Source organism: Apteryx mantelli, chromosome 39 (genome assembly GCF_036417845.1).
Source record: "Apteryx mantelli isolate bAptMan1 chromosome 39, bAptMan1.hap1, whole genome shotgun sequence".
NCBI classification, from domain to species: domain Eukaryota; kingdom Metazoa; phylum Chordata; class Aves; order Apterygiformes; family Apterygidae; genus Apteryx; species Apteryx mantelli.
In genome coordinates this window covers 269,090-290,705 of record NC_090016.1, presented here as the reverse complement: position 1 = coordinate 290,705, position 21,616 = coordinate 269,090, and the positions used below count along the sequence as shown (strand labels likewise).

Below are 21,616 nucleotides of genomic sequence, written 5' to 3'. Positions count from 1 at the left end.
GACGGGTCCCGGACGCCTGGGCCCCTCCAGACACAGGTGGAGATGGGTCCCGGACGCCTGGGCCCCTCCGGACACGGGTGGGGACGGGTCCCGGACGCCTGGGCCCCTCCGGACACGGGTGGGGACAGGTCCCGGACGCCTGGGCCCCCTCCAGAAACGGGTGGGGACGGGTCCTGGACGCCTGGGCCCCCTCCAGACACGGGTGGGGATGGGTCCTGGACGCCTGGGCCCCTCTGGACACGGGTGGGGACGGGTCCCGGACACCTGGGCCCCTCTGGACACGGGTGGGGACGGGTCCCGGACGCCTGGGCCCCCTCCAGACACAGGTGGGGACGGGTCCCGGACGCCTGGGCCCCCTCCGGACACGGGTGGGGACGGGTCCCGGACACCTGGGCCCCTCCAGACACAGATGGGGACGGGTCCCGGACGCCTGGGCCCCTCCGGACACGGGTGGGACGGGTCCCGGACGCCTGGGCTCTCCGGAAGGCGCTAGAGGTGCCGTTCATCTTTATTAATTACTGCTTCTACTTCGTTAGGCCCCGTCTTGGGCGGGGGGGGGAGGGGAGGGGAGGGTGGTGGTGGTGGTGGGGTGGGGAAGGTCTCCGGCGCTGGGTCACTCCTCGTCGTGCAGCTTCTGGGGAGGAGGAAGAAGGGGTGAGGCTGTGGGGCGGCGCTGTGGGGCAGCAGTGGCGCCGTGGGGTGGCGGCGCCGTGGGGCGGGGACCCACCTTGGGGGCGTCGCCGCGGCTCCTGGCGCGCAGCTTGTTGACCTGCGCCTCGGCCATGTCGGCGCGCTCCTCGGCCTCGTCCAGCTCGTGCTGCGCCTTGCGGAACTTGGCCAGGTTGGCGTTGGCCTGCTCCTCCTGCCCGGGGCGGGGGGACAGCGTCGGCGGGGAGGTCCCCCTCCGTTCTTCCGTCCAACCAGGCATCCGTCCAGCTCTTCATCCTTCCATCTACCCACCCGTCCATCCCATCATCCATCTGTCCATCCATCTGCCCTTCTTAGTCTTCATCCATCCATCCATCCATCCCATCATCCATCCATCCACCCACCCATTCCATCATCTATCTGTCTATCTGCCCTTCTTATTCTTCCATCCATCCCATCATCCATCCATCCCATCATCCATCTGTCCGTCTGCCCTTCTTATTCTTCCATCCATGCAGTCATCCATCCATCTATCCATCCCATCATCCACCCATCCCATCATCCATCCCTCCATCCATCCAGCCCATCATCCATCCACCCATCCCATCATCTATCCATGTGTCCTTATTCTTCCATCCATCCATCCCATCATCTCCGTCCCTGCTCCCGGGCGAGGGCCGGGCACCCACCGCCTCCTCCGCCTGCCGCTTGTAGGCCTTGACTTTCATCTGCAGCTTGTCCACCAGGTCCTGGAGCCGCAGCAGGTTCTTCTTGTCCTCCTCCGCCTGCGGGGAGGGGAGAGACGGGGTTGGGGGGACGTGCCGCTGGGCTGGCAGGACCGACCCTGGGTTCTAGGTTGGGCAGGAGCACCCCAGAAACGAGCGTCCGCCCCCAACTCTAGGCCCTCACCGTGCCTCAGTTTCCCTGCCTGAGCAGCCAGCATGGAAGCCGACACATGGGCAGGTGGTGGGGCAAAGCAGGAGGGTCTAGGGCGGCCTGGAACCCGGCAGCTGGAGGTCAAAGCGGCTCCGCCCTGCCATGGAGGGGACGAGGTGGGGGCGCCCCAGGTCACGCAGTGACCCAGGGGGTGATGGGAGTCTTATCCCTTATTGCGCAGAAGGCGGCGTTCGAGGTGACACTATGAGCAGTGCTAACGTCCCTATGGCCACCGGGTCAGCTGTGTTCTAGGTCATGCTACGGCAGTGAGTGACGTTCTAGGTCATGCAAGTCCCTACAGCCAGTGAATCAATCGTGTTCTAGGTCACATGACAGCAGCGGGTGATGTTCTAGGTCACACATGTCCCTATGACCACCGGGTCAACCACGTTCTAGGTGACGCTACAGCAGTGGGTCATGTTCTAGGTCATGCAGGCCCCTACAGCCACCAGATCAACTGCGTTCTAGGCCACTCTACAGCAGTGGGTGATGTTCTAGGTTGCTCATGTGCCCAGGGCCACCACATAAGTCACGTTCTAGGTCACACTACAGCAGCAGGGCATGTTCCAGGTTGCTCATGTGCCCACGGCCATTGAGTCCAACGTGTTCTAGGTTGTGCTACAGCAATAGGTGATGTTCTAGGTCATGCAGGCCCCTACAGCCACCAGATCAACTGTGTTCTAGGTCACTCTACAGCAGCGGGTGATGTTGTAGGTTGCTCATGTGCCCAGGGCCACCACATAAGTCACGTTCTAGGTCACTCTACAGCAGCAGGGCATGTTCCAGGTTGCTCATGTGCCCACGGCCATTGAGTCCAACGTGTTCTAGGTTGTGCTACAGCAATAGGTGATGTTCTAGGTCATGCAGGCCCCGACAGCCACCAGATCAACTGTGTTCTAGGTCACTCTACAACAGCAGGTGATGTTCTAGGTTGCTCATGTGCCCATGGCCACCACATAAGTCACGTTCTAGGTCACACTACAGCAGCAGGGCATGTTCCAGGTTGCTCATGTGCCCACGGCCATTGAGTCCAACGTGTTCTAGGTTGTGCTACAGCAATAGGTGATGTTCTAGGTCATGCAGGCCCCTACAGCCACCAGATCAACTGTGTTCTAGGTCACTCTACAGCAGCGGGTGATGTTGTAGGTTGCTCATGTGCCCAGGGCCACCACATAAGTCACGTTCTAGGTCACTCTACAGCAGCAGGGCATGTTCCAGGTTGCTCATGTGCCCACGGCCATTGAGTCCAACGTGTTCTAGGTTGTGCTACAGCAATAGGTGATGTTCTAGGTCATGCAGGCCCCTACAGCCACCAGATCAACTGTGTTCTAGGTCACTCTACAACAGCAGGTGATGTTCTAGGTTGCTCATGTGCCCATGGCCACCACATAAGTCACGTTCTAGGTCACTCTACAGCAGCAGGGCATGTTCCAGGTTGCTCATGTGCCCATAGCCATCAAGTCCCATGTGTTCTAGATTGTGCTACAGCAATAGGTGATGTTCTAGGTCATGCAGGCCCCTACAGCCACCAGATCAACTGTGTTCTAGGTCACTCTACAGCAGCAGGTGATGCTCTAGGTTGCTCACGTGCCCAGGGCCACCACATAAGTCACATTCTAGGTCACGCTACAGCTCCGCGGCCACAGGGCCGCGTTCCGGGTGTCCCGCCGCGGCTCACCTGGTAGCTGAGCTCCTTGACACGCCGCTCTGACTTGCGGAGGCCCTTGACGCTCTCGGCGTTGCGCTTCTGCTCGGCCTCCAGCTCGTTCTCCAGCTCCCGCACGCGGGCCTCCAGCTTCTGCAGCTGCTTCTTGCCGCCCTTGAGGGCCAGCTGCTCGGCCTCGTCCAGCCGCAGCTGCAGGTCCTTGATGGTCTGCTCCATGTTCTTCTTCATGCGCTCCAGGTGGGCGCTCGTGTCCTGCTCCTTCTTCAGCTCCTCTGCCATCATGGCCGCCTGCCCAAGCACAGAGGGGAGAGAGGGTGACGCAACGATGAGGAAGGATGAAGGGAGGCAATAAGTGACAATCTAGGTGGCAGCTACCACCCCATGGGCAGCGGTATGGTAGTGGGAGTTCTAGGTCACTCAACAGCCGAGATCCTTCTGCCCAAGTCCTCCTGCCCGGGGCAGCACTCACGTCTGTGATGGCTTTCTTGGCCTTCTCCTCGGCGTTCCGGCACTCCTGGATGGCCTCTTCCACCTCCGTCTGCAGCTGGGAGATGTCAGTCTCCATCTTCTTCTTCTGGTTGATGAGGCTGGTGTTCTAGAGCGGGGAGAGAAGATCTCAGGATGTGGCCCCGGGACTCCCACCCCGTCTTTATCCAGCCCTGTAGCACCGAGGGAAGGGACTTGAACGGAGCCCACGCTCCCCACAGGGTCCAAGTGTCCCTAGATGGCATTGAGGTTCTAGGTAGCTCAACGTGAAAGTAGCCTGTGCTCTGCCCTCGGCAGGGTTCAAGCGTCCCCGGCCGGGGGTGACGTCCCTCCTAGGAGGCCTCCACATCCCACCTGCGAGTGGAGGAGCTGGACCCGCTCGCTGGCCTCAATCAACTCCTGCTCGGCCAGCTTCCGGGCCCGCTCCGTCTGCTCCACCACGGCCCGCAGCTCCTCCAGCTCCGACTGCAGCAGGTTGTTCCTGCGCTCCACGATGGCGATGTTCTCCTTCAGGTCCTCGTTGGCCCGCACCACGTCGTCCAGCTGCAGCTGGGTGTCCTGGTGGGACAAGTGGGACCGATCTCAGCTGGTGGCACCCCGGGGCACTGAGGGTCCCCACAGCGGGTGGGCTCAGGCCCGACCTCCTTCTCCACCATTGACCTTGAGATGAGTCTGGGCCGCCTTGAGGTGGGACTGAGCCTCGGCGGCGACGCGGTTGGCGTGGCTGAGCTGGATCTCCATCTCGTTGAGGTCGCCCTCCATCTTCTTCTTGAGCCGCAGCGCCTCGTTGCGGCTCCGCGTCTCGGCGTCCAGCGAGGTCTGCAGCGAGTCCACCACCCGCAGGTGGTTCCTCTTGGCCTGCTCCATCTCCTCGTCCTTCTCGGCCAGCTTGCGCTCGTAGTCCGCCTTCACCTGGTTGAACTCCAGCTGGGCCCGCAGGATCTTCCCTTCCTCGTGCTCCAGCGAGGCCTGGAGAACGCGGAGGGATGTGAGCAGCACCGACGGCAGCGAGGGCACACGGGGGGACGCGGGGGACACGGCACCTCGGCCTCCTCCAGCGCCGCTTGCAGCTCCAGCTTCTCGGCGTCCAGCTGCTTCCGGACCTTCTCCAGCTCGTGGATGGTCTTGTGGCTGGCGCCCAGCTGCTCCGTCAGGTCCGAGATCTCCTCTGCGGGGGCAAGAGACCGTCAGGCCCCGAGGCAGGAGATGGGGGGGGGGGCGGCCGCGGGGAGGTCCGAGCCCTCACCTTGGAGGTTCTTGTTCTCCCGCTTGAAGGTCTCCAGGTGCTCGAGGGACTCCTCGTAGGCGTTCTTGAGCTTGAAGAGCTCGGTGCTGAGGGAGCGGGCCTCCTTCTGCGAGGCCTCCAGCTCCGTCTGCGACTCCTCGAACTTCTGCTTCCACTCCGCCAGGACCTGTGGGGCGTTGGGGGGGGGGGTCACGAAGCCAGCGGCGTCCTGGCCGTGCCCCCACCCCACCGCCGCCGCCGTCCCCCCGCCTTGGCCGTGCCCCTTCCCACCTTGTCGAAGTTCCTCTGCTTCTTGTCCAGGGCAGCAGCGGCTGCGTTCGACCGTTCCAGGTCCACCATCAGGTCCTCAATCTCGTTCTGCAGCCGGTGCTTGGTCTTCTCCAGCGAGGAGCACTTGGCGTTCACCGCCTCCACCGCCTCCTCGGCCTCCTGCAGCCGCTGCGCCAGCTTCTTCCTGCCCAGGAGAGGACGGGGACGACCCACACACCCGCCGTCGGTGACCCGTGGACCAGCCGGGCTTACTCGCGCCTTCTTCCACCCAAGCCAACATGTTGCTCCGTCTCATCCACTTTACGGGCTCTAGACCCCTCTACTTGCTCTAGATCCCTCCGCAGGGGAGGCATCTCCAGTCTTGCCTCCCCCCCCGTTCCCGGTTGACCCACAGGAGTGGCCCGGGCACGTGGGACAGCCCCACGGTGCTCTCAGTCTTCTCGCTTTCTCCCATGAGGCTGGTGGCGAGGAGGGGAGGGCGGGCGGCGACTCACTTGGCCTCCTCCAGCTCCTCGGTGCGCTGGATGGCGTCCGTCTCGTACTTGGTCCTCCACTGGGCCACCTCGGAGTTGGCCTTGGACAGGGCGCGCTGGAGCTCGGCCTTGGCCTCCGTCTCCTCCTCGTACTGCTCCCGCAGCAGGTCGCAGTCGTGCCGGGCCGACTGGAGGGCGTGGGCCAGCGCGTTCTTCGCCTGGGGGTGGGAGGAGAAGGTCGGGCCGGGGCGCCCGTGTCACCCTGGCCCGGCTTGGCGTCCTCCGACTCACTGGGTGGTGGTGTTGCTCTCCTCAACCCAACCCAACCGCCATTAGATCAACCCAACCCAACTGCATTTAGAACATCCAGCCCAACCACCATCAATCCAACCTCCATTAGATCAACCCAACCTCCTTTAGACCAACCAACCCAACTGCATTTAGAACATCCAACCCAACCACCATCAATCCAACCTCCATTAGATCAACCCAACCTCCTTTAGACCAACCAACCCAACTGCATTTAGAACATCCAACCCAACCACCATCAATCCAACCTCCATTAGATCAACCTAACCTCCTTTAGACCAACCCAACCCAACTGCATTTAGAACATCCAACCCAACCACCATCAATCCAACCTCCATTAGATCAACCTAACCTCCTTTAGACCAACCCAACCCAACTGCATTTAGAACATCCAACCCAACCACCATCAATCCAACCTCCATTAGATCAACCTAACCTCCTTTAGACCAACCCAACCCAACTGCATTTAGAACATCCAACCCAACCACCATCAATCCAACCTCCATTAGATCAACCCAACCTCCTTTAGACCAACCAACCCAACTGCATTTAGAACATCCAACCCAACCACCATCAATCCAACCTCCATTAGATCAACCCAACCTCCTTTAGACCAACCAACCCAACTGCATTTAGAACATCCAACCCAACCACCATCAATCCAACCTCCATTAGATCATCCCGACGTCCTTTAGACCAACCCAACCCAACTGCATTTAGAACATCCAACCCAACCACCATCAATCCAACCTCCATTAGATCAACCCACCCTCCTTTAGACCAACCAACCCAACCATCATGAGATCAGCTCAATCCCCTTTTGACCAACCCAACCTCCTTTAGACCAACCAACCCAACCACCATGAGATCAGCTCAATCCCCTTTCGACCAACCCAACCACCATTAGACCAACCCAACCCAACCCAACTGCATTTAGAACATCCAACCCAACCACCATGAAGATCATCTCAACCCACTTTTGACCAACCCAACCTCCTTTAGACCAACCAACCCAACCACCGAGATCAACCCACCCAACCTCCTTTAGATTAACCCAACCTCCTCTAGACCAGCTCAACTCCCTTTCAACCAACCCAACCACCATGAGATCAACCCAACCTCCTTTAGAACAACCCAACCTCCTCTAGACCAACCAACCCAACTCCATTTAGACTGTCCAACCCAACCTCCTGTAGACCGTCCGACCCAACCATCATGAGATCAGCTCAATCCCCTTTCGACCAACCCAACCACCATTAGACCATCCAACCCAACCATCATGAGATCAACTCAATCCCCTTTCGACCAACCCAACCACCATTAGACCAACCCAACCCAACTGCATTTAGAACATCCAACCCAACCACCATCAACCCAACCACCATTAGATCAACCCAACCTCCTTTAGACCAACCAACCCAACCACCATGAAGATCAACTCAACCCACTTTTGACCAACCCAACCTCCTTTAGACCAACCAACCCAACCACCGAGATCAACCCACCTAACCTCCTTTAGACCAACCCAACCACTGTGAGATCAACTCAACCCCCTTTTGACCAACCCAACCACCATGAGATCAACCCAACCTCCTTTAGACCAACCCAACCTCCTCTAGACCAACCAACCCAACTCCATTTAGACTGTCCACCCCAACCTCCTGTAGACCGTCCGACCCAACCTCCTTTAGACCAACCCAACCACCATGAGACCAACTCAACCCCCTTTTGACCAACCCAACCACCATGAGATCAACCCAACCTCCTCTAGACCAACCAACCCAACTCCATTTAGCCTGTCCAACCCAACCTCCTGTAGACCGTCCGACCCAACCTCCTTTTGACCAACTCAACCCCCTTTCGACCAACCCAACCACCGTTAGACCAACCCAACTGCTTTAGACCAACCTGACCCAACCTAAGTGCTTCTAGACCACCTCAGCCCATCGCAACTGTCGCAGGCTTCACCCTTCACCTGGTCCAATCCCACCCCACCACCTTCGGACCAACCCTCCCAACCCTTCCTCCTTGAGACTGACCTGCTCCGCCCAACCCGGCTGCTTTTTGCCCAGCTGAGCTGCCTTTAGCCCCACCCACCCGCCGCGAGCAGCCTGACTTGACCTCATTCCCCCCGGGGGAAAGGGGACCTCGCCGTGGGGCCCCCCCGAACCGCGGCGCCCGAGCCCCAGGCCTCACCTTCGCTTCCTCCTCCAGCTGCCTCTTGAGGTCCTCCAGCTGCTGGTTGTACGACTGCTTGCCGCGGGTGAGCTGCGAGACGAGGGCCTCCTTCTCCTCCAGCTGGCGGGACAGCTCTCCTGCGGGGGGAGGGCAGGGCGTCAGGGCCCGGGGCGCGGGCGGGACGGGGCGGCGGGGCCGTGGCGCCGCGTCCCCACCGTTCTCGGTCTGGAGCTTGGCGCGCTGGGCGCTGGCGTCGTTGAGGGCTCGCTGCGTCTCCTCCAGCTTGGCCCGGTGCTCGGCCGCCTGGTCCTCCAGGGTGCGGGACACCTTCTCCACGCCCACCTGGGGGGGGGAGCAGAGGACGGAGGGAAGGGACCGAGCAGGCCGTGGGGAAGATGTCCTCCCTTCCAGCCTGGGCCCGCCCCCAGCAGCCGGAGCCCCGCCCCCACCTTGGCCTTGACGAGCTGCTCCATGCTGGCGCTGACGTCGTCCAGCTCCAGCTTGAGCTCGCTCTTCTCCTTCTCCAGCTTCTGCTTGACGCGCTGCAGGTTGTCGATCTGCTCGCCCAGCTCGGCCACGCTGTCGGCGTGCTTCTTGCGCAGCGTGGCGGCCGTGGCCTCGTGCTGCAGCGTGGCCTCCTCCAGGTCGCGCCGCATCTTCTGGAACTCGGCCTCCCGCTTCTTGTTGAGCTCGATCTGCACCGAGGTGGCGCCGCCCGCCTCCTCCAGCCGCTCGCTGATCTCCTCCAGCTCCCGCGACAGCTCCGAGCGCAGCTTCTCCACCTTGGCCCGCCCCGTGCGCTCCGCCTCCAGCTCCTCCTCCAGCTCCTCGATCCGCGCCTGCCGCCCGGGGAAGGAGACGCCATCATCCGGCTTGACCCAACCCAACCCAACCAGCTGGAGACTCCTCAACTCAACCCAACCCAACCAGTTGATGACTCCTCAACTCAACTCAACCCAACCAGCTGGAGACTCCTCAACTCAACTCAACCCAACCAGTTGATGACTCCTCAACTCAACTCAACCCAACCAGCTGGAGACTCCTCAACTCAACCCAACCAGCTGGAGACTCACCAACTCAACCCAGCCCAACCAGTTGATGACTCCTCAACTCAACTCAACCCAACCAGCTGGAGACTCTTTGGCCTGACTCATGCCCACTACTTGGAGACTCCCCAACTCAACTCAACCCAACCCAACCATCTGGAGACTCCTCAACTCAACTCAACCCAACCAGCTGGAGACTCCTCAACTCAACCCAACCAGCTGGAGACTCACCAACTCAACCCAACCCAACCAGTTGATGACTCCTCAACTCAACTCAACCCAACCAGCTGGAGACTCTTTGGCCTGACTCATGCCCACTACTTGGAGACTCCCCAACTCAACTCAACCCAACCCAACCATCTGGAGACTCCTCAACTCAACTCAACCCAACCAGCTGGAGACTCCTCAACTCAACCCAACCCAACCAGCTGGAGACTCCTCAACTCAACTCAACCCAACCACCTGGAGACTCCTCAACTCAACCCAACCCAACCCAACCCAACCAGCGAGAGACTCTTCGGCCCAACTCATCCCCACCACTTGGAGACTCCCCAACTCAACTCAACCCAACCCAACCAGCTGGAGACTCCCCAGGTCAACTCAACCCAACTAGCTGGAGACTTTTCGGCCTGACTCATCCCCACCACTTGGAGACTCCCCAACTCAACTCAACTCAACCCAACTCAACCAGTTGGAGACTCCTCAACTCAACTCAACTCAACCAGTTGGGGACTCCCCAACTCAACTCAACTCAACTCAACCCAGCCACCTGGAGACTCTTCTACCCGACTCATCCCAACCACTTGGAGACTCCTCAACCCAACGCCAGCACCTGGAGGCTCTCGCTCTCACCCGATCTGGTCTCGGGCTCATTTCAACCCAACCTGTCCGCACCTAACCCTGAGGACAGAGTGGGAGATCTTGACTCTAGATTGGGTCTAGACGTGGTAGGACATGCTCTGGGGTTTGTCCTAGAGCATCCTTTGCTCCACGGCACCACCCGAGATGCCCGTGCGGGACGTTATCACCACTCGTTTCAGAGCAGGGTCTCTCCTCCAAGGCCCGGGCGAAGATGGCCTCTGGGGCTGGAGGCGGGTCCTCACCTGCAGCTCCTTCAGCTTCTTCTGGAGCTGCAGGGCCAGCGCTTGCTCGTCCTCGATCTTGCTGTTCTGCTGGTTGATCTCAAACTCTTTCCTGCAGCGAGATGCGGAGAGACCTGATGGCTCCGTCTTGGAGCCCAGAGCGTGCGGGACTGGGGACGAAGGGCCGGCCTCACTTCTTGAGCTTCTCCTCCAGCTGCTGCTTGTCGTTCTCCAGGTCCATGATGTTCTCTTGGGTGAGTTTCAAGTCGCCTTCCAGCTTCCGCTTGGCCCGTTCCAGGTCCATGCGGATCTTCTTCTCCTGCTCCAGGGACCCTTCAAGCTGCAGGGGAAAAAAAACCAGGGAGAAAACCCAGGTCTTTGTCATCTCAGCGGCCAAAGTAGCGCCCGTGGTGGGACCAGCCCGTACTCACGTCATCCGCCTGCTGCTCCAGCTTCACTTTGGCCTTGGTCAAGGTGTTGACCTTGTCTTCTTCTGCCTGCAGGTCGTCCAGCGCTTGCTGGTGAGCTTCCTGCAGGGCCTTCTTCTCCTTCGTCAGCTTGGCGATGATCTCGTCCAGCCCGGCCATCTCCTCCGTCAGGTTCTTGACCTACGTGGGGACAAACATCCAGGGCGTGAGGCCACCAGCTTCACGCCAAAGGTAGGGCAGAGATGGGGGCTGTTCTTGTTCTTGGCCAAGCCAATGAGGCCACTAGACCCCAACCAGCCTTGGGTCTTCTCAACCCAACCCAACCCAACCAGGCTGCATCGATCTGAGTCCCCTCGGCTCGGGGTTGAGGTCTTTCCCCACCATCACCTTGTTCTCCGTGGCGTGTTTCTCCTTCTCCACCTTGGCCAGCGTCAGCTCCAGGTCGTCGATGTCCTTCTTGAGCTCCGAGCACTCGTCCTCCAGCTTCCTCTTCTTGGCCGTCAGCTCGGCGTTCATCTCCTCCTCGTCCTCCAGGCGCTCCGTGAGCTCCTTCACCTTGGCCTCCAGCTGGATCTTGTTCTTGATCAGCTGGTCGCAGCGCTCCTCGGCGTCGTTGAGGTTGTCCTGCTCCTGCGGGTGGGTGGGAGGGGGCGTCGGGGGCGGGAGCAGCACCCCGGGGTGGGGGGCTCGGGAGCCGTCACCCCCCCTCTGGACATGGTTTGGGGCAGAGGGAGCTTCGCTCACGGCCTGCACTTGCAGCTGCAGGTCGTTCTTCTCCTGCAGCAGCGAGACCATCTTCTCCTCCAGCTCCTTCCGCCGCGTCTCCGACTTCTCCAGGGCTTCCTTCAGCCGCCCGAACTCCTCCTTCATGGTCTGCACCGGACCCCAAACCCAACGTAGCGGCGTCCGTCCGGGGTGGGACGACCGACGCCGGTCGTCCTTCTCCACCCACCACCTCCCCACCGTCCCCACTCCAGGTCCTCCACGGGTCCGAGGTCACCCAGCCCACCCCGTCGCCCGTCCCGTCCCCCCCAACCTGCATCTCCTTCTCCGTCTCGGCGCTCTTCAGCAGGGGCTTGATCTTGAAGTAGAGCTTCATCCAGGGCCAGTTCTTCACCCCCATGAAGGCCCGGATGTTCCACTGGATCACCAGCAGCGCGTCCCTACGGAGGGGGACACGGAGCTGCTGCCGCGCCCCACGCCCGGCCCCACGGCCCCGGAGGTCCCTCCCCGGGGAGGATGAGCCGTCCCTGCCCCGTCGCTGCCTCACCGGCGCTCCAGGATCTTCTTGAACTCGATGCGCATGAGCTGCCCCCGGGCCTGGGCCTGGATGCGGGTGATGATGCGGGAGAGGCGCTCGTCCCGCATCTCCTCCAGGTGGCCCAGCAGCCCCGCCTTGAAGAAGACCTGGCGGAGGGAAGGAGGCGGCGGGTGGACGGAGGGGTCGGCGGTTTGGGGAGAAGGAGGGATGGAGGGACGGATGGATGGGTTGGTTGATGGAGGGATGGATGGATGGTTGGAGAGTTGGGTTGGTTGATGGATGGGTTGGTTGATGGAAGGTTGGATGGATGGATGGAGAGTTGGGTTGGTGGGTGGATGGTTGGAGAGTTGGGTTGGTTGATGGAGGGATGGATGGAGGGATGAATGGATTAGTTGAGGGATGGATGGTAGAACAGATGGATGGATGGAAGACTGGATGGACGGATGGGTCTGTAGATGGGTGGATGATGGGACTCTGGGGAATGGAGACCCCACAACCAAGTGCCACCTCCTTGGCCTGGACAAGTCCTTCACCTTCTCACGCCCCGCTTCCACCCAGGCTGCCGGCCCCTCCCACCGCCCCCCCATGGCCCCGCCCCCTCTCCCCGCCCCCACCTCACCTTGGTGTGCCCGAACTTGTACTGGTTGTGGTCGATGTCGAGGGAGCCCAGGAGCTTCTCGGCGCCCTTGCGGCTGTCGATGAACTGCCCCTCGGGGATGGCGGCGGGGTTCAGGATGCGGTAGCTGCAGGGGGGGGGCGGGGACACCCCAAAATCAGCCCCGCCCAGGCGGCCCCGCCCCCCTCCCCCCCCCACGCGCCCTACCGCTGGCGGAAGTCCCCGTAGAGGATGCGGTTGGGGAAGCCCTTGCGGCAGATGCGGATGCCCTCCAGCACCCCGTTGCAGCGGAGCTGGTGCATCACCAGGGGGTTGTCCATCACGCCTGGTGGGGGGTGGGAGGGGTCAGCCGCCAGCCCCGCCCCACCTGGCCGGCTCCACCCTCCTCCGACCCCCCCCCTCACCGGGCGCCTTCCGCTCGTTGGGGATGATGCAGCGGACGAAGTGGGGGTGGGTGGTCTTGAGGTTGGCCATCAGCTTGTTGAGGTTCTCCTGGGGCAGGAGGAAGGAGACGGGGGGGGCGTGTCCAATACCCGCCATGGGAGGAGTCAGCGGTCTCTGCCCCACGCCCAACGGGAGGTTCTCCTCCCTCTGCCCCACGGCGGGTCCCCTCCGCACGTCCCTTGGTGGTGGGACCCCTTACCCGGTGCAGGGCCGAGACCGTCTGGAAGGAGGAACCTTTCTTCTTGGCTCCTTTCCCCTTGCCTCCATCGCCGCCTGGGGAAAAGAGTGGGGACGGAGAGGTCCATCCATCCATCCCTCCATCCCGCCAGCCCAACCTTCTCTTCCTTCAGCCCGTCCGCCCACCAGTCCACCCGCTCTCCATCTACCGCTGCCCCTTCCCTGCCTCTTGCCACCTATCCCTCACCCCTTTCTCCATCACCCATCCACCCACCGGCATCGGCCCCGGCGTAGTTGGAGAAGAGGTTGGCCAGGAGCTTGAGGGCCGACTTCTGGTAGAGGCCCACCACCGTCTCGTTGAGGGGGTCCTTGTTCTTCTCCAACCAGCCGAGGATGTTGTAGTCCACCGTGCCGGCGTAGTGGACGAGTGAGAAGTGGGCCTCGGGCTTGCCCTTCACGTTGCGCGGCTTCCCGAAGTTGGCCGACTTGCCCAGGTGGTTGTCGTAGAGCTTGGCCTTGAAGGTCATGTCCGTGGCCTTGGGGAACATGCACTCCTCCTCCAGGATGGACATGATCCCCATGGGCTGGGCAACGGAGAAGCTCGTTGGCCATGGAGGAGACCCAGCGTGACCCAAAAGGCCACCTTGGTGCTCTCCACTTGGTCCCAGCTGGAAGGACCCTTCTCCAGAAGGTCCGGGGGGAGGCGGTACCTTTTCGATGAGGTCGATGCAGGCCTGGAGGTCCATGCCGAAGTCGATGAACTCCCACTCGATCCCCTCCTTCTTGTACTCCTCCTGCTCCAGCACGAACATGTGGTGGTTGAAGAACTGCTGCAGCTTCTCGTTGGTGAAGTTGATGCAGAGCTGCTCGAAGCTGTTGAACTGGGGGTGGAGACAGGGGATGGTCAACAGGGTCGACATCACGCTCAACGGGATCAACAGGATCAACCGGGTGCCCAACGGGGTCAACTCAGCACCCAACGGGGTCCGATTAACACCCAATGGGGTCAACAGGGTCAACTGGACACCCAACGGGGTCAACTCAGCACCCAACTGTGTCCAATTAATGCCCAATGGGATCAACAGGGTCAACCGGGTGCCCAACGGGGTCAACTCAGCACCCAACGGGGTCCAATTAACACCCAACGGGATCAACAGGGTCAAGTGGACACCCAATGGGGTCAACTCAATGCCCAGCAAGGCCACGTTTGCACCCAAGGTGAATGCGGCACTTAAGGAGGTCGACCCAACGCACACCAATGCCCAAGAGGACCAAGGCAACACCCAGAGGCTGGTCCCGCCCCACGGGACCTCCATGGCCTTACGTCGAAGATCTCGAAGCCGGCGATGTCCAGCACGCCGATGAAGTACTGCCGCGGCTGCTTGGTCTCCAGGGAGTTGTTGATCCTCACCACCATCCAGTTGAACATCTTCTCGTAGACGGCCTTGGCCAGGGCCCCGATGGAGTAGTACACCTGGGAGAGGACCATCGGGGTGGGGAACGGGGTGAGGACGGGGAGCAAGACCCAGGGAGAGGAGACGGGGTGGCGGGTGCCGGCCTCACCTGCTGGACATTTTGCCCCTTGGTGACGTACTCGTTGCCCACCTTGACCCGGGGGTGGCAGAGCCCCTTGAGGAGGTCGGCCGAGTTCAGCCCCATCAGGTAGGCCGACTTGTCCGCATCTGTGGTGGGAGGGGAGAGAGAGAGACGCGCTCAGGTGCCACCAAGGTGCCACCACCAGGCCCCCGTCCCCCCCGACCCCACCTTCGGTGCCGTCGGGCTCCGCCTGCTCCTCCCGTTGCTTCTGCTTGAACTTCATGTTGCCGAAGTGCATGATGGCGCCCGTCAGCTTGTAGACGCCGGCCTTCTCCTCCGCGGTGAAGCCCAGCACGTCGAACGCGCTCTGCGGGGCAGGCGGTGGGGTCGGGCGAGGACCTGGCCTCCCCCTGCCGCCATGCCGAGGGCACCTCCGTCTGCCGGCCATCACCTATCCTTCCATCCCTTCCTATGCATCAGCCCATCCATCCCTCCGGGGAGTCATCTATCCTTCTATGGAGTCATTCAGCCATCCATGGAGTCATCTGTTCATCTATGGAGTCATCTATCCATCTATAGAGTCATCCAGCCCTCCACGGAGTCATCTATCCATCTATGGAGTCATCTACTCATCTATGGAGTCATCTATTCATCTATGGAGTCATCTATCCATCTATGGAGTCATCCAGCCCTCCATGGAGTCATCTATCCATCTATGGAGTCATCTACTCATCTATGGAGTCATCTATTCATCTATGGAGTCATCTATCCATCTATGGAGTCATCTATCCATCTATGGAGTCATTTATCCATCTATGGAGTCATCTACTCATCTATGGAGTCATCTGTTCATCTATGGAGTCATCTATCCATCTATGGAGTCATCTATCCATCTATGGAGTCATCTACTCATCTATGGAGTCATCTATTCATCTATGGAGTCATCTATCCATCTATGGAGTCATCTATCCATCTATGGAGTCATCCAGCCCTCCATGGAGTCATCTACCCATCTATGGAGTCATCTACTCATCTATGGAGTCATCTATTCATCTATGGAGTCATTTATCCATCTATGGAGTCATCTACTCATCTATGGAGTCATCTGTTCATCTATGGAGTCATCTATCCATCTATGGAGTCATCCAGCCCTCCATGGAGTCATCTATCCATCTATGGAGTCATCTATCCATCTATGGAGTCATCTACTCATCTATGGAGTCATCTATTCATCTATGGAGTCATCTATCCATCTATGGAGTCATCTATCCATCTATGGAGTCATCCAGCCCTCCATGGAGTCATCTACCCATCTATGGAGTCATCTACTCATCTATGGAGTCATCTATTCATCTATGGAGTCATTTATCCATCTATGGAGTCATCTACTCATCTATGGAGTCATCTGTTCATCTATGGAGTCATCTATCCATCTATGGAGTCATCCAGCCCTCCATGGAGTCATCTACCCATCTATGGAGTCATCTACTCATCTATGGAGTCATCTATTCATCTATGGAGTCATTTATCCATCTATGGAGTCATCTACTCATCTGTGGAGTCATCTATTCATCTATGGAGTCATCTATCCATCTATGGAGTCATCCAGCCCTCCGTGGAGTCATCTATTCATCTATGGAGTCATCTATCCATCTATGGAGTCATCTATCCATCTATGGAGTCATTTATCCATCTATGGAGTCATCTACTCATCTATGGAGTAATCTATCCATCTATGGAGTCATCTATCCATCTATGGAGTCATCCAGCCATCCATGGAGTCCTCTCTTCATCCATGGAGTCTTCTCTCCATCCATCCCTCTGAGGACTCCTCCATCCATCTGAGGACTTCTCCATCTGTACCTCCATCCAAGGACTCATCCATCCATCCATCCATCCATCCAGATATCCTTCCTATGCATCAGCCCATCCCTCCATGGAGTCATCTATCCATCCATGGAGTCCTCTCTCCATCCATCCATCTAAGGACTCCTCCATCCATCCAAGGACTCCTCCATCCATACCCCCACCCAAGGACTCATCCGTCCACCCCTCCCTTCGCTCAGCAGTCGACCTTCTCTTCCGCCCGTCCCTCCTTCCTCCTCTCCGGCCTCCCGGAACCCGCCCTCCCGCTTACGTCGGTCGCCATCAGCTCTTCCGAGTCGTCGATGGAGGCCACGGTCACCTCCCCTTGGGAGACGTAGCTGTAGTCGTAGGGGTTGTTGGTGATGAGCAAGGTCTCTGCCCGGCGGCGCGGGGTGGCAGGAGGGAAGGAGAGCGTTTGCGGCGGCCCAACGGGGCGGAGCGGCCGCGCTTGCCGCCGGAGCGAAGGAACGAAAGGCGGAAGACGCGAGTGGCCGTGCCAGCCCCGGGGCCCCGCTCACCGAGCAGCTCCGGCTTCTTGTTGGAGAGGATCTGGTAGAAGATGTGGTAGTTCCTCTCGGCCTTGAGCTGGAAGATGACCCGGGACTTCTCCAGGAGGTCTGGGGGAGAGGGAGGAGGGTTTGAGGGGTGGAGAGCCGAGGGGTGGGCGGATGAACGGACGGTGGGACACGAGGGAGGACGGATGGAGGGGTGGGTGGGTGGGTGGGTTGGTGGAGGGATGGATGAGTGGAGAGATGGGTGTAATGGTGGGATGGAGGGATGGTGGGATGAGGAGATGGATGAAGAGATGGTGGAATGAAGAGATGGATGTGCAAAGGGATGGACGCATGGAGCTATGGATGAACGTGTGGACGGATGGTGGGATGAAGAGATGGATGGATGGATGGTGGGATGAAGAGGTGGATGGAAGGATGGATGTGCAGAGGAATGGATGACAGGGTGGAGGGATGGATAGACGGTGGGATGAGGAGACAGAGGGAGGGATGGATGTGCAGAGAGAGGGACGGACGGAGCAATGGATGAACGTGTGGCTGGAGCGATGGATGGATGGTAGGATGAAGAGATGGACGGAGGAATGATGGGACGAGAAGACGCGTGGGGAGATGGCGGGACGAGATGGATGGACGGACAGAGCCCCACTCACAGGTCTCGATGTCGGCCGACGCCAGCTTCCCAGTGGCCCCGAAGTGGATGCGGATGAACTTCCCCTGCGAGGGCGGGAGCGTGAGGTGAGGCCCCGCCCACCCCACACCCTGCCGCCCCACGGCTCCTCCCCACCCCCCCCCCCCCGGCCTCGGCGGCACTCACGAATCGGGACGAGTTGTCGTTGCGGACGGTCTTGGCGTTGCCGAAGGCCTCCAAGGCGGGGTTGGCCTGGATGATTTGATCCTCCAGGGTGCCCTGGTGGGGGGGGGGGAGGGGGGGAAGTGTGGGGCGGGCTGAGACCTGCCCCCCACGCAGGGCACCGCGCGGGGAAGCTCGCAGCGCCGTGGCCGGGCCGGGCCCCCACCTTGCTGCTATTGGCCACCTCCTTCTTGCGGTCGCCGATGGCGGCGATGCTGGCGAAGTACTGGATGACCCTCTTGGTGTTGACCGTCTTCCCCGCCCCGGATTCTCCGCTGCGGTGGGGGCAGGCGTGAGGGGAGGGGCTTGGGGAGGGGGCAGGTGGCTCCTCCCCCTTGCCCGCCCCTTGCCCACCCCTCTGCCGTGGGGACTCACGTGATGAGGATGGACTGGTTCTCCCGGTCTGCAAGGAGAAGCGTTGGGGGGGGGGAAATCAGTCCCCATCGATCAGGACTGGGTTCCAGGTCCCATTTTGGGGGGGGACGGGACGGTTCTAGGTCGGGGCCCTACCGGTGAGCATGGACTGGTAGGCGTTGTCGGAGATGGAGAAGATGTGGGGAGGAGCTTCGCTCCGCTTCTTGCCCCGGTAGGCGGCCACCACCTCGGCGTTGTAGACGGGCAGCCACTTGTAGGGGTTCACCGTCACGCAGAAGAGCCCCGAGTAGGTCTGCGGGGGGGGCGGAGCCAGAACGCGTCGTTTCCCCCCCACCGAGCGACCGAGGAGGGGTCGCCCCGTTCTAGGCGCCCCAAGGGCCAACGGGGAAGGGTCGCCCCGTTCTAGGTGTCCCAAGGCCTCTGGGGAAGGTCACCTGGTCCTCAGTGCCTCAAAGGGTGTGGGGAAGGGTCACCCAGTTCTAGGCGCCCCAAGGGCCAACGGGGAAGGGTCACCCCGTTCTAGGTGTCCCAAGGCCTCTGGGGAAGGTCACCTGGTCCTCAGTGCCCCAAGGGGTGTGGGGAAGGGTCACCCAGTTCTAGGCGCCCCAAGGGCCAACGGGGAAGGGTTGCCCCATTCTAGGTGTCCCAAGGCCTCTGGGGAAGGTCACCTGGTCCTCAGTGCCCCAAGGGGTGTGGGGAAGGGTCACCTAGTTTTAGGTACCCCAAGGGTTCTGTGGAAGGGATGCCTGGTTCTAGGTACCCCAAGGTCTCCAGAGAAGAGACGCCAAGTTCTAGGTACCCCAAGGACTCCAGGGCAGGGACGTCTGGTTCTCAACACCCCAAGGGCTCCAGGGAAGGGACGCCTGGTTCTAGGCACCCCAAGGACTGCAGAGAAGTGACACCTGTTTCTAGATACCCCAAAGTCTCCAAGGAAGGGACACCTGGTTCTTGACACTCCAAGGGATCCAGGGAAGGGACATCCACTTCTAGGTACCCCAAGGGCTCCAGGAAAGGGACACCTGGTTCTAGGTACCCCAAGGAAGGGAAACCTGGTTCTAGGTACCCCAAGGGCTCCAGGGCAGGGACGGCCGGTTCTAGGCGCCCCAAGGTGCCCAGGACTCACGTAGATCATCCAGGCGGCGTAGCGCTCCTTGAGGTTGTAGAGCACGGCGGGCTCGTGGAGGAAGGTGAGCATGGCCATGTCCTCGATCTTGTCGAACTTGGGCGGGTTCTGCTGGTGGACGTCGGCCTCCTTCACCGTCAGGGTCTGCCGGGGGGCACCGGGGGGGGGGCAGAGTCAGCGCGGGTTGGGGGGGGGGTTTCTCCCAGTTCCTCCCAGTCCCATCACCCCATTGCACCCCAGTCCCATCACCCCTTTGCACCCCAGTCCCATTAACCCATTGCACCCCAGTCCCATCACCCCATAGCACTCCAGTCCCCCCATCCCATTGCCCCATTGCACCCCAGTTCTAATCCCATTGCCCCATTGCACCCCAGTTCCTCCAGTCCCATTAACCCATTGCACCCCAGTTCCCCCAGTCCCATCACCCCATTGCACCCCAGTCTCATCACCCCATTGCACCCCAGTTCCCCCAGTCCCATCACCCCATTGCATCCCAGTTCCCCCAGTCCCATCACCCCATTGCACCCCAGTCCCATCACCCCATTGCACCCCAGTTCCCCCAGTCCCATTAACCCATTGCACCCCAGCTCCATCACCCCATTGCACCCCAGCTCCATCATCCCATTGCACCCCAGTCCCATTGCACCCATTCCCCCAGTCCCATCACCCCATTGCACCCCAGTCCTGTCACCCCATTGCGCTCCAGTCCCCCCATCCCATCGCCCCATTGCACCCCAGTTCCCCCAGTCCCATCACCCCATTGCATCCCAGTTCCCCCAGTCCCATCACCCCATTGCACCCCAGTCCCATCACCCCATTGCACCCCAGTTCCCCCAGTCCCATTAACCCGTTTCACCCCAGTTCCATCACCCCATTGCACCCCAGCTCCATCATCCCATTGCACCCCAGTCCCATTGCACCCATTCCCCCAGTCCCATCACCCCATTGCACCCCAGTCCCATTGCACCCCAGTTCCTCCAGTCCCATCACCCCATTGCACCCCAGTTCCTCCCAGTCCCATTAACCCATTGCACCCCAGCTCCATCACCCCATTGCACCCCAGTCCCATCATCCCATTGCACCCCAGTCCCATTGCACCCATTCCCCCAGTCCCATCACCCCATTGCACCCCAGTTCCTCCCAGTCCCATCACCCCATTGCACCCCAGTCCCATTGCACCCCAGTTCCTCCAGTCCCATCACCCCATTGCACCCCAGTTCCTCCCAGTCCCATTAACCCATTGCACCCCAGCTCCATTGCACTCCAGTTCCCATCACCCCATTGCACCCCAGTTCTTCCCAGTCCCATCACCCCATTGCATCCCAGTTCCTCCCAGTCCCATTAACCCATTGCATCCCAGTTCTTCCCAGTCCCATCACCCCATTGCACCCCAGTTCCCCCGGTCCCATCGCCCCACTGCACCCCGGGTGCCGCCCACCTTGCCGTGCTCGGTGTGGACGGTGACGGCGGCGCCGTCGCGGGCCACCACGCGGGCCCTGACGAACTCCTCGCGCTCGTCGGGGACGAAGCACTCGGCGCGCAGGTCAAAGGGCCGCGTCTGCGCCTCCAGCCGCTCCCGCTCCGACTTGCGCAGGAAGGGGGCGGCCGCCCCGAACTCGGCCAGCTGGGCGTCACCCATCCTGCCGCTGCCGGCACCAGTGCCGCCGCGTGAGCCGCCGGGCGCCCCGGAATCCCCCCGCCAACGCCCGGGAGGCACCCAAAAAACTGCCCGGATCGACCCCCCAAAATAATGCCATGATCGACCCCCCCAAAAACCGCCCAGATCGACTGCCAAAAAATGACCTGGATCGACCCCAAATAACGGCAAGATCGACCCCAAGAACGTCCAGATCGACCCCCCCCAAAATGCCAAGATCGACCCCCAAAAAACGACCTGGATCAACCCCAAAGAACGGCAAGATTGACCCCCAAGAACGTCCAGATCGACCCCCCCCCAAAATGCCAAGATCGACCCCCAAAAAACACCAAGATTGACCTCCCAAAATAATGCCATGATCGACCCCCCCAAAAACCGCCCAGATCGACTGCCAAAAAACGACCTGGATCAACCCCAAAGAACGGCAAGAT

The 21,616-nt window shown here is 60.5% G+C and overlaps 1 protein-coding gene across 1 annotated transcript; it reads right to left on the bottom strand.

Moving 5' to 3' along the window:
• Nucleotides 1–613: 613 nt before the first annotated feature.
• On the bottom strand, nt 614–21,167 carry LOC106487406 (myosin-6). Its single transcript, XM_067314963.1, has 39 exons — nt 20,967–21,167; nt 19,529–19,672; nt 18,541–18,697; nt 18,406–18,433; nt 18,191–18,305; nt 17,995–18,087; nt 17,831–17,894; nt 17,187–17,285; nt 16,940–17,043; nt 15,031–15,169; nt 14,830–14,948; nt 14,591–14,740; nt 13,977–14,147; nt 13,541–13,850; nt 13,289–13,362; nt 13,050–13,137; nt 12,853–12,970; nt 12,649–12,772; nt 12,039–12,175; nt 11,805–11,931; nt 11,513–11,641; nt 11,156–11,398; nt 10,772–10,948; nt 10,535–10,680; nt 10,362–10,452; nt 8,662–9,051; nt 8,428–8,554; nt 8,231–8,349; nt 5,747–5,943; nt 5,253–5,436; nt 4,983–5,148; nt 4,780–4,904; nt 4,397–4,705; nt 4,091–4,294; nt 3,720–3,845; nt 3,263–3,538; nt 1,338–1,433; nt 728–862; nt 614–634 (listed from the first exon to the last, which is right to left on the bottom strand). The coding sequence occupies exons 1-39, from the start codon at nt 21,165–21,167 to the stop codon at nt 614–616; spliced, it is 5,823 nt and encodes a 1,940-aa protein (XP_067171064.1).
• Nucleotides 21,168–21,616: the final 449 nt, after the last annotated feature.

What these genes read in the sequence shown, in the direction of transcription:
- LOC106487406 (XM_067314963.1), bottom strand. Translation starts at nt 21,167, where the DNA reads ATGGGTGACGCCCAGCTGGCCGAGTTCGGGGCGGCCGCCCCCTTCCTG. An exon ending in GGAGCCCGACGGCACCGAAG is followed by an intron (nt 14,949 to 15,030) that starts GTGGGGTCGGGG and finishes CTCCCACCACAG; the next exon opens with ATGCGGACAAGTCGGCCTAC. An exon ending in GGAGAACAAGAACCTCCAAG is followed by an intron (nt 4,905 to 4,982) that starts GTGAGGGCTCGG and finishes TTGCCCCCGCAG; the next exon opens with AGGAGATCTCGGACCTGACG.